Source organism: Diceros bicornis, chromosome 21 (genome assembly GCF_020826845.1).
Source record: "Diceros bicornis minor isolate mBicDic1 chromosome 21, mDicBic1.mat.cur, whole genome shotgun sequence".
Lineage (NCBI taxonomy): Eukaryota > Metazoa > Chordata > Mammalia > Perissodactyla > Rhinocerotidae > Diceros > Diceros bicornis.
In genome coordinates this window covers 46130710-46142898 of record NC_080760.1, presented here as the reverse complement: position 1 = coordinate 46142898, position 12189 = coordinate 46130710, and the positions used below count along the sequence as shown (strand labels likewise).

Sequence of the window (12189 nt, the reverse complement as noted above, 5' to 3'; positions counted from 1 at the left end):
GGTGTGCTGGTGGCCCCGCATGTCGGTGAGTGATGGTACTTTACACTGTATTTCTGGCTTTGTATGTAATTACTGTGAATACTGGGACGTACTGTCAAATTTCATTTGATTTCCTTATTAGTGCTTTTATCTGCTTGCCTAATGAGTGATGGAAGTCAAACATTAATGATAAGCTATAGGTGTAATTCACTGATATTTGTGAACATATTGCACAGTGCATGAAAGTGTGGGAAGGGAGACTAGGTGGGAACAAGGGAGAGCAAAGGGCCAGGAGGCCAGGTAGCAACCTTCTCTCGACCCCATAGCGCATCTCCTCCTCCCTCCACTCACTGGAGCTTTCCCTTGTTGCGCTGATTCCTGGGAGTGTGTTGGCCTTCCTGACCTGAAGCCGCTCCCTTTCCCCTGCCGCAGGTATGTCCAGGGCACAGGGCAAATGCTTCCACCCCCGTAGTCTAGACTCCTGAGGCTCTACCACCAAACCCTAAAGTTCTCTAAGCAAGCTCCTTGGCAGTGGGGTAACAGTTTCAAGTTAGCTTGGAGTCTTGGCTTCCAATCTGAGACTTCTGGCTCCGTCCTATTTTCTTGCTCGTTAGACGTTTGTGCAGCTCTCAAACCCCCAACTCACTTCTTTCCTTCTACCACTGGTTGGGCCCCGCAGTAACTGATATCACTAATGTATCTAGGCATGGTTCTCCTTCCCTTCTTATATTCAGGTAGACTCTGGACCAACACACTGACCCACCCTCCCAATAGTGAGGGTGAGGCAAAGTGAACCCACAAATATTATTGATAATTGATCTTCACTATGACCCAGGTTAGTGGACAGTACTAGAGGTTTGCTCGTTACTCAGAAGCTGTAAGTTGAAATTACGGTGTCTATCATTTACATAAGACTCAAAGTCTTCCCTTCAGGTCCAGACCCTTCCAAACACCATCTCAGACCTTCTCTCCAGGGTAGAGTACATCAACCACTTCCAGAAGTTTCTGGGCTTCTATTGATTATTCACTTCTTTCGTGTATGATTTTTTTCCTTAAAACATTTTTGTCGTGACGTGGGTCCCCATTGCTAGTGCAACTGGGGCTGGTATGTCAGCTGCTCAACCTTTACTAAGACCTCAACTCATCTTTTTTTTTTTTTTTGAGGAAGATTGGCCCTGAGCTAACATCCATTGCCAATCTTCCTCTTTTTCTTTTTTCTCCCCAAAGCCCCAGTACAGAGTTATATATCCTAGTTGTCGGTCCTTCTAGTTCTTCTATGTGGGACGCCACCTTAGCATGGCTTGATGAGCTGTGTGTAGGTCTGTGCCCAGGATCCGAACCGGCGAACCCTGGGCCGCCGAAGCAGAATGTGCAAAACTAGCCCCTACGCCACCGGGCCAGCTCCCTCAACTCGTCTTGATCAAATTCAAACTATGATCTTGATTCACCTATTTTTGGTGATAAAATTGTGAAATAGTCTACAATTTTTCAATCTCTTCACGGTTTTTTTCCTTTTAAATGAGATCTCATTTACCAAAACCCATTTTTCTAATTTTTTAAACTTATTTTCTTCTCTAACTACCCTTTTCCTCTTCTAAAACAATAAATTTCCCTTTGATCAAAATTGCCTCTTCAACATCTCCCCAGCCACCTCTTACATGTCTTTTTAAATTTTTTATTTCTCTATAAAATTGAGGCCATTAACATTTTCTACCTGTCCTTCTTGCTTTATTTCTTTTTCCCCTTAGTTCACTATTACATTGTGATAATAAAAACAATTAACAGTATAAATTGTTGCAAACATTTGTATGTTTGTCCTGAGAGATTTTATTCTCAAACACCTAGAGTTCAAAAAATCATAGGCATAGAAAGTTTAAGTGCAAAATTATATATTTATGTATGGATTTAAATGTGCCATACCTGCGGCCCCAATTTTGCAGGGGTGAGTGTGTGACCACCACAGAGATGAGACTGCCCATCCAGCAAATTCGCCAATTCTTGGTCCAGACGCTGTAGGGGGACAGGCCCATTGTTGAGGCCTCCACCTGCACACCTACTCTGGAAGAAGTGGGAGTAGTGCTTAGCCTGGGTCCTCTGAGAAACAGACGCATGGCCGGATTAAGTGTTCAGAGATTTCATTGGAGGAAATACTTGTCACAAAGAGTGAGGTGGCAACCAGAAAGACTGAGAGAGCTCAGACAGCTGAATGAAGGAGAGAGGAGGGGAGAGGCAGACGCGTTCTAGACGCAGTTGGGTCTAAGGAAAGTTCGGCAAGGCCACCAGGGAGGAGTGCCTTGGAAGAGTCCCGTGCCCCCCAGGAACCCGACCCATCATGGAATACTTGCTCGTGTTGACTCACTGGCTGGGAGCAGCCATGGCGAACGTGGGGGATGGGGCCTCTGTGCAAATACCACCTGGCCTTCAGAGCACAGCACTTCCTATCGTTGGAGCTCCGCGAGGTGCCCTGTCATGGCTGCCCCAGTGCAATCAGACTGAGATTTCAGGACAATGCTTTGGAAGCGTTGGCAACAGAAAGGTCTCTGTGCATTCCAAGGTCTCTCTGTGGGGTGTTTTTCTGTCCCTGTGGCAGGACTGGGAGCAGCCTCTGTGTCTGCCCCCTCAGCACAGCCAGGCAGATGCTGCCCTTCCTCTTCTCTTCACTCAGGGCTGGCACGTGAGTTCAAAGGGCAGGAGTTAGCCAGTGGGATGCTGGTCAGATCTGTATTAGGAGAGGGAGATACCCTCGGACCTTCCACCTACACCATATGCTCCCTTTCTCAGGGAGCTCTGCACTGGAGTTTCCTTCACCAGCCCCTATATCATACAGTGATACTGGTTACCACTTCCCATTGTTCTCTACGTGTTCATCTCCTTCCAGAACCTCTGGGAAGGACGCTGGGCAAAGGTAGGTTTGATGTATTCCTGGTTGATCTTCTGGGTAGAATACTTAATACTATGAAATCCCACTCATAACCCCTAATAGACCTATCCTTCCACTATCTAGAAAGGACATCTCCTAATTTTGCTTCAAGTTTACCAGACTAGCGTTTTGTGATTCTAGTGGGCCGTCACTTGTTGGTTGATAAATTGGCCATTTGATGGCATAATTCAACCATGGCATGCTCATTCATTCATTCAACAGATATTGACGAACTTGTGCCTCCATTTGTCTTAGTGCTCACCCTCAATAAGTTCCCAGTGCAGTGCGGGAAACAGTTACAGAAACAGATCATTGAATATGGGGTCATAACAACAATGACAGATGGATATCCCCACCTTATGGGAGCACAGAGGAGGTGCCCCTAACCCAGCCCAGGTTGGGGGTCAGGTCGGGCTTCTTGAACTTTGAGTGGAATCCTAAAATGTCGGTAGGAGTCAATAATGCAAAGGAGAGCACACAAGAGGGAGGGCACCCCAGGACCAGGGCACTGCACAGCAAAGGCAGAATGGCAAGAAATAGTTTGGTGTCTAGAAAATGATAAGCTTCTGAGCATTGCAGGAGCATAAAGTTCAAGGTAGGAGATGGTTCGGCAGAGCTGGGGCCAGATCAAGGGAAGCCTACCGGCCAAGTCAGAAGAAGCTAGAGCTTCATGGATGAGTTTCAGTTTCATTGTCTATAAAATGACAGTGACAAAAATGTGTGTCTCAGCACTGGGCAGAGGATGAGGCGAGGTGATGCATGCAAAATTAAGCCTTGGAACAGTACAGATTCTAGCTACCTTCCCCTTATGATGACACTCACTGAGTCAGAATCAATTTTTGTGTGTGTGTGTGAGGAAGATCGGCCCTGAGCTAACATCTGCCAATCCTCCTCTTTTTGCCGAGGAAGACTGGCCCTGGGTTAACATCCATGCCCATCTGCCTCTACTTCATATGGGACGCCGCCACAGCATGGCTCGACAAAAGGTGCGCCGGTGCGCGCCCGGGATCCAAACCGGTGAACGCCAGGCCGCCGCAGCGGAGCACGCGCTCCCAACCGCTTACGCCACCGGGCCAGCCCCCAGAATCAATTTTATTCCAGTGAATTTTGTCCTTACATTGCCTCTGACTTTCTGTCTACCCCTCTCTGGACTGTGAGCGAACTAATTCAGTCCTTTGAGATAAACAATTTAAAATCCAGGGTGACTTTTTTAGCTGCTAATTAAAATGTGTGGGCATCAATGTTCTGAAAGTGAGTAGGAGTGTGGGGGAGTCAACAGACCTTATTAGCACATACCAGTCATAAGATCATCTCCTGCCCCCCAGAGCAGGAATTTAATTATCAGTTGCACAAAGGAAATACCAGAGAGGTAATTATCAAGGAGCAGGCAATATTTTACAATTGCTGCTGAAGGAGGCTGCACATATTCTTTGCTGTTGGCTGGTATGCTATTTAAATAGTTTCCAAGGCAATTACACCAAATGTAAAATGTGCCTAAGCAATTACATGGGCTCTGTGACAAGGGCTCAAATGGAATCGAAGGTGTGAGTCTCCCCCCTGGTCTAAGAGTCTGTTTTTCAGGGTCCATGGCTCTCAGGCAGGAGGAAATTCCCATCCATGGGAACCATTCTGAGAACCCGGCAGAGAGGGGCTGTGGTCGGCGCTTGAGGCTGCAAGATGTTTTGTCAGCTCAAACCCTGCTTAGCTAGATGGAGCTCTGCCTAGATGGAGCACTGCCCCCCAAACTCCTCTGCAAATACCCGAAGTATCTTCCTTTCACCCTCAAACTGAAGCCAGCCCACAGACCTATTTTGTTTAGGCTGCACAATATTTTATTTTAAATTTGAGCCAAGAGTTTTTTTTTGTTTTTTTTGTTTTTTTTTTTTTTTTTCCCCCCAAGCCCCAGTAGATAGTTGTATGCCACAGTTGCACAGCCCTCCAGTCGCTACACGTGGGACACGGCCTCAGCATGGCCGGAGAAGCCGCGCGTCGGCGCGCGCCCGGGATCCGAACCCGGGCCACCAGCAGCGGAGTGTGTGCACTCAACCACCAAGCCACGGGGCCGGCCCGAGCCAAGAGTTTAACATGGGAAAATTTTACAAAACATTCAGATTTCCAACAAATTTTGAAAAATCTGAATTGTAAGACTCCTTCCCTAAGGCCTAGAGCTGAGTTTCAGCTGCCCCTCTGACTGTGACCTGAGGCTCTCTAGTTCTCCACAGTCCCCACCTCCTTATTGCTTCCCAGCTCTGGGCCGCTTCACTTGTTTGCATTATCTGCCTGAACTCTGGAGAGATCTGGCTTTGCAGTCCTGGGTCTTGAGAAGGACTCCTATTTTTTTTGTCCTGGACAAGTACAGTCAGTCCAAACATTACTGGGCTCTGGGCTTCCCATCTTGACCCTTCCAAGTCATTCTACATGGTTTCCTTTAATCCATTTAACAAACACTAGTTAAGTTTCTAGGTATGCCAAGTGAGATGCTAGGCCTGGGAACTACAGCAGTGATGGGTTCCTGCCCTCAGGAGTTCAGAGTCTAATGAGAGAGACCCCAAATTAAGGAGACCCTGGGAATCAGCATGAATAGTGCAGTGGTGGAGGTCTCCAGAAGGGGGGATGGGCATGGGAGCTCAGAGGACAGGCAATTAGCCCAGAGTCCCCACAGAGTATGGGGAAGGAGTAAGGAAGGATTTCCATATGATGTTGTTAAAACTAAGCTTACATGATGAGTGGGGGTCAGCCAGGCTGAGTCATGGTCAAGGTATTCCAGCAGAGGGCACAGCCTGTGCAAAGGCCCAGGGACCAGGGCACAGTGAGAGAACTGAGAGCAATTCAGGATGGTTGGAATGTGGAGTCCATTGGGGACATGGTCCCAGCTGTACCAACCCACTGTAGTCTCCTAGATACACCACACAGTTTCACATCATTATGTCTTTGCTTTTGCCTCTTCCCCACCTTGCCTTCTGGAAAACTCTTCATTGTTCCAAATCATCTTCAGGTGACTCTATGAAGCATCTCTCAATACCTCCTTATCCACACTCCATACCGTGGCTATTCTTCTGTCAACATCAATTGGTGTCATCAAGAGAATGGGAAAAAATCTAGGGTCTTTGTCCTTTGATCTGGAAAGGCCCAAGGTGACTCTTCAGTCCCCATCCCCTTGTGCTTTCTAGTGAGAAATCGGAGGTTTAGAGAGGCTGTGTCTACCCAAGGCCACAGAGCACCTAGGCTGGGAAGGGAGGACTGGTGCCGGGCTGACCTCATCCCATGGGATGGCTGAGGATGGTCCACATGAGGGCAGCTGCATCTCCCTCCAAACCATCCCTGGAGGGTCTGACAGCAGAGGGCCCAGGCTGCCCGGACCAGGGTGAGACCCACAGGGTGTGTAGATGCGGAGGCTGCTCTCCCAAAGACAAGTAACTGCCAAAGATGTCTGTGTCCCCCAAGACAATTTCACAGTGATAATGATGAGGTTGATGATGAAGGTAAGTCCAAGCAATGCAAACACTTGTTGGTGTAGAGAGAAAAGGCAGCGGTGAAGAGAAGAAGTTAATAATGATAATAATAATAATAGTAATAATAATAATAATAAATGGCTGGCATAACATTTGAGTGTCCATAGCCTCCCTCCTGATGTTATTTCTTTCGATCTTCACAATGCTTCTTTGATTCCATGTTGTCAGATCTTTCAGGCCTAACTTGGTCTGATATCACACCATTGCTCCAAACCCTCCTTGATTCTCTATAGACCCCCAGCCTCTTAATGAATATTCAAGGCCCCTGGGAGACAGCCCAGCCTAGTGACCAAGGTTGGGAAAAGGCCAAGTCCCACTGGCTACCTGCTCGAATATCTCATGCAATTCAAAACTTGCATCCTTTAACTGTTTCCACTGTGGATAAATTCAGGGTGGAGGGCTGTGTCTCAGTGCGTGAATCCACAGCAGTTGTTGTTCAGAAGCATATCAGGGCACAGGAGGGGGTGCTGATCATAGAGCCAAGTCACTAGCATTTTTTCCGTTCCCCTCACTCCTTCTTTCTTCGTGGATGTAAAAATGTGCCTGATTAACAGCACCTTCTTGTGTTCTCAGCACATTGGTAGCATTTTCCAAAGTGCCTTCTCCTCAATTAAATGCCTGGCACTTCCGGGAGCTGATGGCCTTTTCCATAGCTTTTTACTATCATAACCTTCACCACTTTCATCCCAAAGTTATTAGACAGAGGTTGCATTTTCCAGCATAGCACAGACCTAAGCACTTAATGAGCATTTACCTGCCAACGTCACGCCATGATGTGGCAGTGATGAATCAGAGGTAACCACTTCTTCAGCTGCCATCTTTGGATGCTATGGCATGTGCTCATTTGCATTATTTCAAACGGTATGCATAAAGTGATATGTCATTAACATTCTGTCTTGCACTATTTCACCTCTATATGATTCAAGTTCACATAAAACATGACTGTTTTGAGTCTAACAACAGACTTGACATCAGATCTTGCCTGTACCCACTGTGTCACCCTAATAAGTTACCTGATGGAAGTACTAAGCCCTACCTCACCAGGACATCATGGGGGCTTTCTGAGCAACGGGGACAACAGGAGCAAAAGCTTAGGGACCTGAAGCAATTGGCTGTGCCAGGAGCAGGGAGGGCAGAGTGGCAGTAAAGGAGGTTGCAAAGGGAGGAGGATCCAGGTGATGTGGATCTTGAAGGCCACGCTAAGGGAAGCCACGGAAGATTCTGAGCAGGCCCAGTGCAGGTGGAATTGTAGGAATACCTTCTCCACGAAGACTCACCCACCAGGGGAGGGTCACCTGAAATCCTCACGTCCTCAGCCATCCTCAGTCAAATAAGCCTCTTCCTGGGACCTGGGACACATCCTGCATCTAAGCGAGGGCCCAAGGATGTTTGCACACCTCGCTGCAGCCACCTCTGCTCAGAGGATTCTGGGAGGCTGCAGGGAGATGGAAATAGACACTGGACTAGAGTCAGAAGACCAGGCTAGAGGCCACCCCTCCTACATCCCAGCTGTGAGACTTGCAGCACGTCACCTTTCCTTTTTGGGCCTCAGTTTGATCCTCTGTAAAATGGAGACTGTTGTATCTGCCTGGCAAGATGTTTGTGAAATAAAATGACACAATGTATATATCATGACTTGCATGATATACCCTGACCCATGGAAGATCTCAGTAAACATTAGTCTCCATTTTGTTCTTCGCACTGAAGAAGGAAAACAAAGCAACATTAGAGCTTAGAAGAGATCTAAAGATGATCCTATCCAGCCCCCACTCTAGACAGGAGGAAACTGTAGGATGGGACTTGGAGGCAGAGTGAGGACTGGCATATGAGATTTCTGACTCCCAGCTGAGTGCTCTTACTGGTATCCCTCTTCTGGCTGTGCTATTCCCTGCAGCCACCTTACTTGTCCCTGCATCCACCTCTCTTTCCTTTGTTTTCCTTTTTCAGATATGTCCTTCACTCATCTGTCCAACTCCTGTTCAACTCCTGCCCACTCTTTAGACCAGCTCAAGGCCTTCTTCAATCAGTCCAAGGCCGATGAGATCTTCCTCCTGTGAACCTTTGGCATTTGTATGTACCATGGCACAGAGGGCAAAGCCTGGGCTTTGGAATCCAACAGATGTGGATTCTCATCCCAGCTCAATGACTTCCTGGTTTTCTGATCAGGAGCAAGGCTCTGTATCTCTCTGATTTCGGTCTTCTCATCTGTAAAATGGGGATAACAATACAAGGTGTCACAAGGTGTTTGTGAGATTACATGAAATAACATGTGGACTGCTGGGGGTACATGGATGATAGCAGATAATACATAGATAACCACTTTTTAAACTTAATTTTTATTTTATTTTGTTTTTACACTTTTTACAATTTCTTTCTATTCATTCTAATCATAGCAATTTATAATGGTTTTCCATTTATAATTAAAAGTTTCCTTTAAAAATAAATGTATTTAGGGCCGGCCCCGTGGCTTAGTGGTTAAGTGAGCGCGCTCCACTGCTGGCGACCCAGGTTCGGATCCCGGGCTCGCGCCGACGCGCTGCTTCTCCGGCCATGCTGAGGCCGCGTCCCACATACAGCAACTAGAAGGATGTGCAGCTATGACACACAACTATCTACTGGGGCTTTGGGGGGAAAAAATAAATAAATAAAATCTTTAAAAATAAATAAATAAATAAAATAAATGTATTTATCTTTTATAAAAGTGAATTGGCTTATTAAGGAAAATCTCCCACGGACAAATTTGAAATTTTCTCTTTGCAATTCTGTCAAATTTGGCTTTATATATTTTGAGACCATGTTATTGTGCACATATAAGTTCAGAGTCATTGGGGCTACCAGATGAAACAAACCTGTTATAATTGGGAAGTAAATCAAATTCTCTTTTAATAAAACAACAACGAAAAAAAAACCTTAAAACTATATATTAAGAACAGAAGTATATATTACAGATGATATGCCAATGACTGAAATTTGAGGAATCTTACAGAGATGGTCTACCAAAAACTCCAGACCCAATACTGGCAGCAATGACAAAAGTTTTTGCTTCCACCATTGTTACTCCTCTCACCAGTGAGATTGTCTCCACTAGAAAGGACTCAGTGAGGTTTTTCTGGAAACTTTCTTCTTTGTGAGGTTTTTCTGGAAACTCTAAGGGGAACGAATTTTATCTGAAGAAAGTGAATGTAGCATATTCTGGATACTGGTTGAAGGGATAACATAAGAGACAAGATCCAGGCAGATGACTATTTCAGCCAAGATTCCTTTCCTCTGCCCAGATTCTTTCCCTCTAAGTGCCGGTTCTCAACCAGGGATGCCTTCATTCCCCCAAAATGCACAGGACAACCCCTCACAACAGAAAATTATCCAATCCTAAACGTCAATAGTCCAAGGATGAGAAAGCCATCCTAAGCCAAGCAGAGCCAAGTCAGGCATCAATGTGATCATCTTCCTAAACAGATTTAATCTAACACGCTTCTGTGAAGGCTTTCCTATTTATAGGTTTCCAAACAATGTCAAAGTAATTGGCCTAACTAACTTGACTACTCTGTGAAGAAAGATAAAAATTTTTCAACATTTTCAGACTACTCACATGCTGTATATAACTGGAAGGGGAAAAATACAATGTGGACAAGTCTGTAAGCTCTCTGAGCCCCTAGGGAGCTGGTCCCTGATTGAACTGAGATTCCAACTCCCACCTATTTGTCCCCATTTCCCCAGGGTGCATCCTCACGCTCCCACTATGATGCGATGTTGACTGAAGATGGTGGTAGTATTTGGGTACTGGTATAGGCCCTTCACCCTATCATAATTTTCCCCCAAGCAATTTTTCTCGAGGTGCTGTTTCTAGACTATTAGCTTTGAAACCTCCTGGGAGCTTGTTAAAAATACCTATTTCTGAGCCCCACTCCAGACCTGTTGGATCAGACCTGAATGAGGGCACAGAGATCAGAATGTTTACTGAGCCTGCATCCCAGGTGAGCTTGATGCTGATAGTGTGGAAAACCCCTTCCTCAATTATAAATTCCTTGGGGGCCAAGGTTGTTTCCATGTCTGTATTTATTTCTACCAATCTTTCATCTCAAGACACTCCAAACAAACATGCAGTCTAAATTAAAATGGCATGCTTCATATGCAACAACAGCTTCAAGATAAGTCCCCAAATCTCCTTATCATCAACCAGAAGGCCACTCTTAAGGCTAACCAATGCAAAATACTGGGGCCACCCCGGCCACTCCTTTTTTTTTCTTCAAGAGCTACCACAGAGATCTGGCATATAGCAGGTACTAGAAAAATATGCATAGAATTGAATTTACATTCATCCTTGTTGCCATCCGTCCTGGCTGCCACCTCCCCGCCTTAGCTCAGCAAGTGGGCAGTGGCAGTGTTCATGCTAACCTTGCTCTTCTCCTCAATTATAGGGGGCCATCCTCTGGACACCCCACACCTTCCACGGGAGCTGCCTCCAGGACTCTCAAAAAATATCAGTAAGGATTCTTTGAACTTTTCTTAAGAGATCTAGCTGGGTAGAAATTTGTCTAGGATATTGGCAGAGAAAATGACCCCTTCTAAATACACCCTAGAGCCACTGCTGGGGCATTTGTAGGTAAAGTGATTCAAATGAGACTCAAAAGCCCTTCCCTCAACAGTCTTTCCTGGTTATCTGATCCACCATTGGTGTCTCCTTTAAAGTACTAAAGACTCCCATCAAAAGACAAAGGTTGCCTGAAGGGAGAAACTAGGAGAAGAAAGTAAATGTGCTTATCATGAGGGTTATATGGTAACTGTATTTTAGCTTCACTTTGAGCTCTGAGCTTCCTAGAAGGCAGGACAAAAAGAGAAAGGTGATGTATGGCAGCACTCTAGTTATTAGAAAGGAGGATTTTTTTTTTTTTTTTTTTGTGAGGAGATCAGCCCTGAGCTAACATCCTCCAATCCTCCTCTTTTTTTTTTTTGCTGAGGAAGACAGCCCTGGGCTAACATCGGTGCCCATCTTCCTCCACTTTATATGGGATGCCGCCACAGCATGGCTTACCAAGCAGTGCGTCGGTGCGCGCCCGGGATCCGAACCAGCGAACCCCGGGCCGCCGCAGCGGAGCGCGCGCACTTAACCGCTTGCGCCACCGGGCCGGCCCCTAGAAAGGAGGATTTTTAATTGTTCCTTGGGGAGGGGAAAGTTTTCCTGGTAATGGATTATAAAGATTTGTCAGGTGGGTTCTTATATGGATATTACTGAAGAACATAATGCATAGTGAACTAGCTGGTGATGGTAGCCCTGACTTAGGGCTTCATTTCTGACCTTCCAGAGAGGTGAGCTGAGTCAACCAAATTATTTGTGCGTGAGCCCATGCAAGCAAAGTGGTCAGTCCCACCCAGACCCAAATGACAAATTGGTCTCTCTCCAAACAGCAGAACCCTGTGGGAAGTGCGATGCCCACCAGGAGGCCTTCTTCAGGTGGATGTTTAGACTGACAGGCCACACTTAGCACTTAGAAGAATCAAGCCCAGGTAACACGATGTGCCAGGGGCAGCCATTCCTCTTCAGGAAGAGTGGCCCGGCAGCAATCTACACAGCAGTCCAGGAGCCCCTAGACCACAGCACGGGGATAAGGGAATGTGGCTCACGTGGAGCAGCCACAGGACCCTCCCTGGCCTGGAAGCTTCATTTCTCGTAGGAATCAGTATCTCTAGTAACAACTTCATAGGTATAATTTCTAGGATGCCCAGAAGGGACATCCTCAGCTGCAAGAGTTATCACACTGAGGGAGATCCAAAATGATG

General features: G+C 46.3%; 1 protein-coding gene across 1 annotated transcript in view; it reads left to right on the top strand.

The window, feature by feature from the left end:
- The first annotated feature begins 6187 nt into the window (after positions 1-6187).
- OC90 (otoconin 90) overlaps positions 6188-12189 on the top strand; it is a 29007-nt gene continuing 23005 nt past the window's right edge. Inside the window, exons 1-2 of the mRNA XM_058564483.1 lie at positions 6188-6263; positions 10830-10895. Of these exons, the coding sequence (XP_058420466.1) occupies positions 6188-6263; positions 10830-10895 (142 nt within the window). The remainder of the gene's footprint in view (positions 6264-10829; positions 10896-12189) is intronic.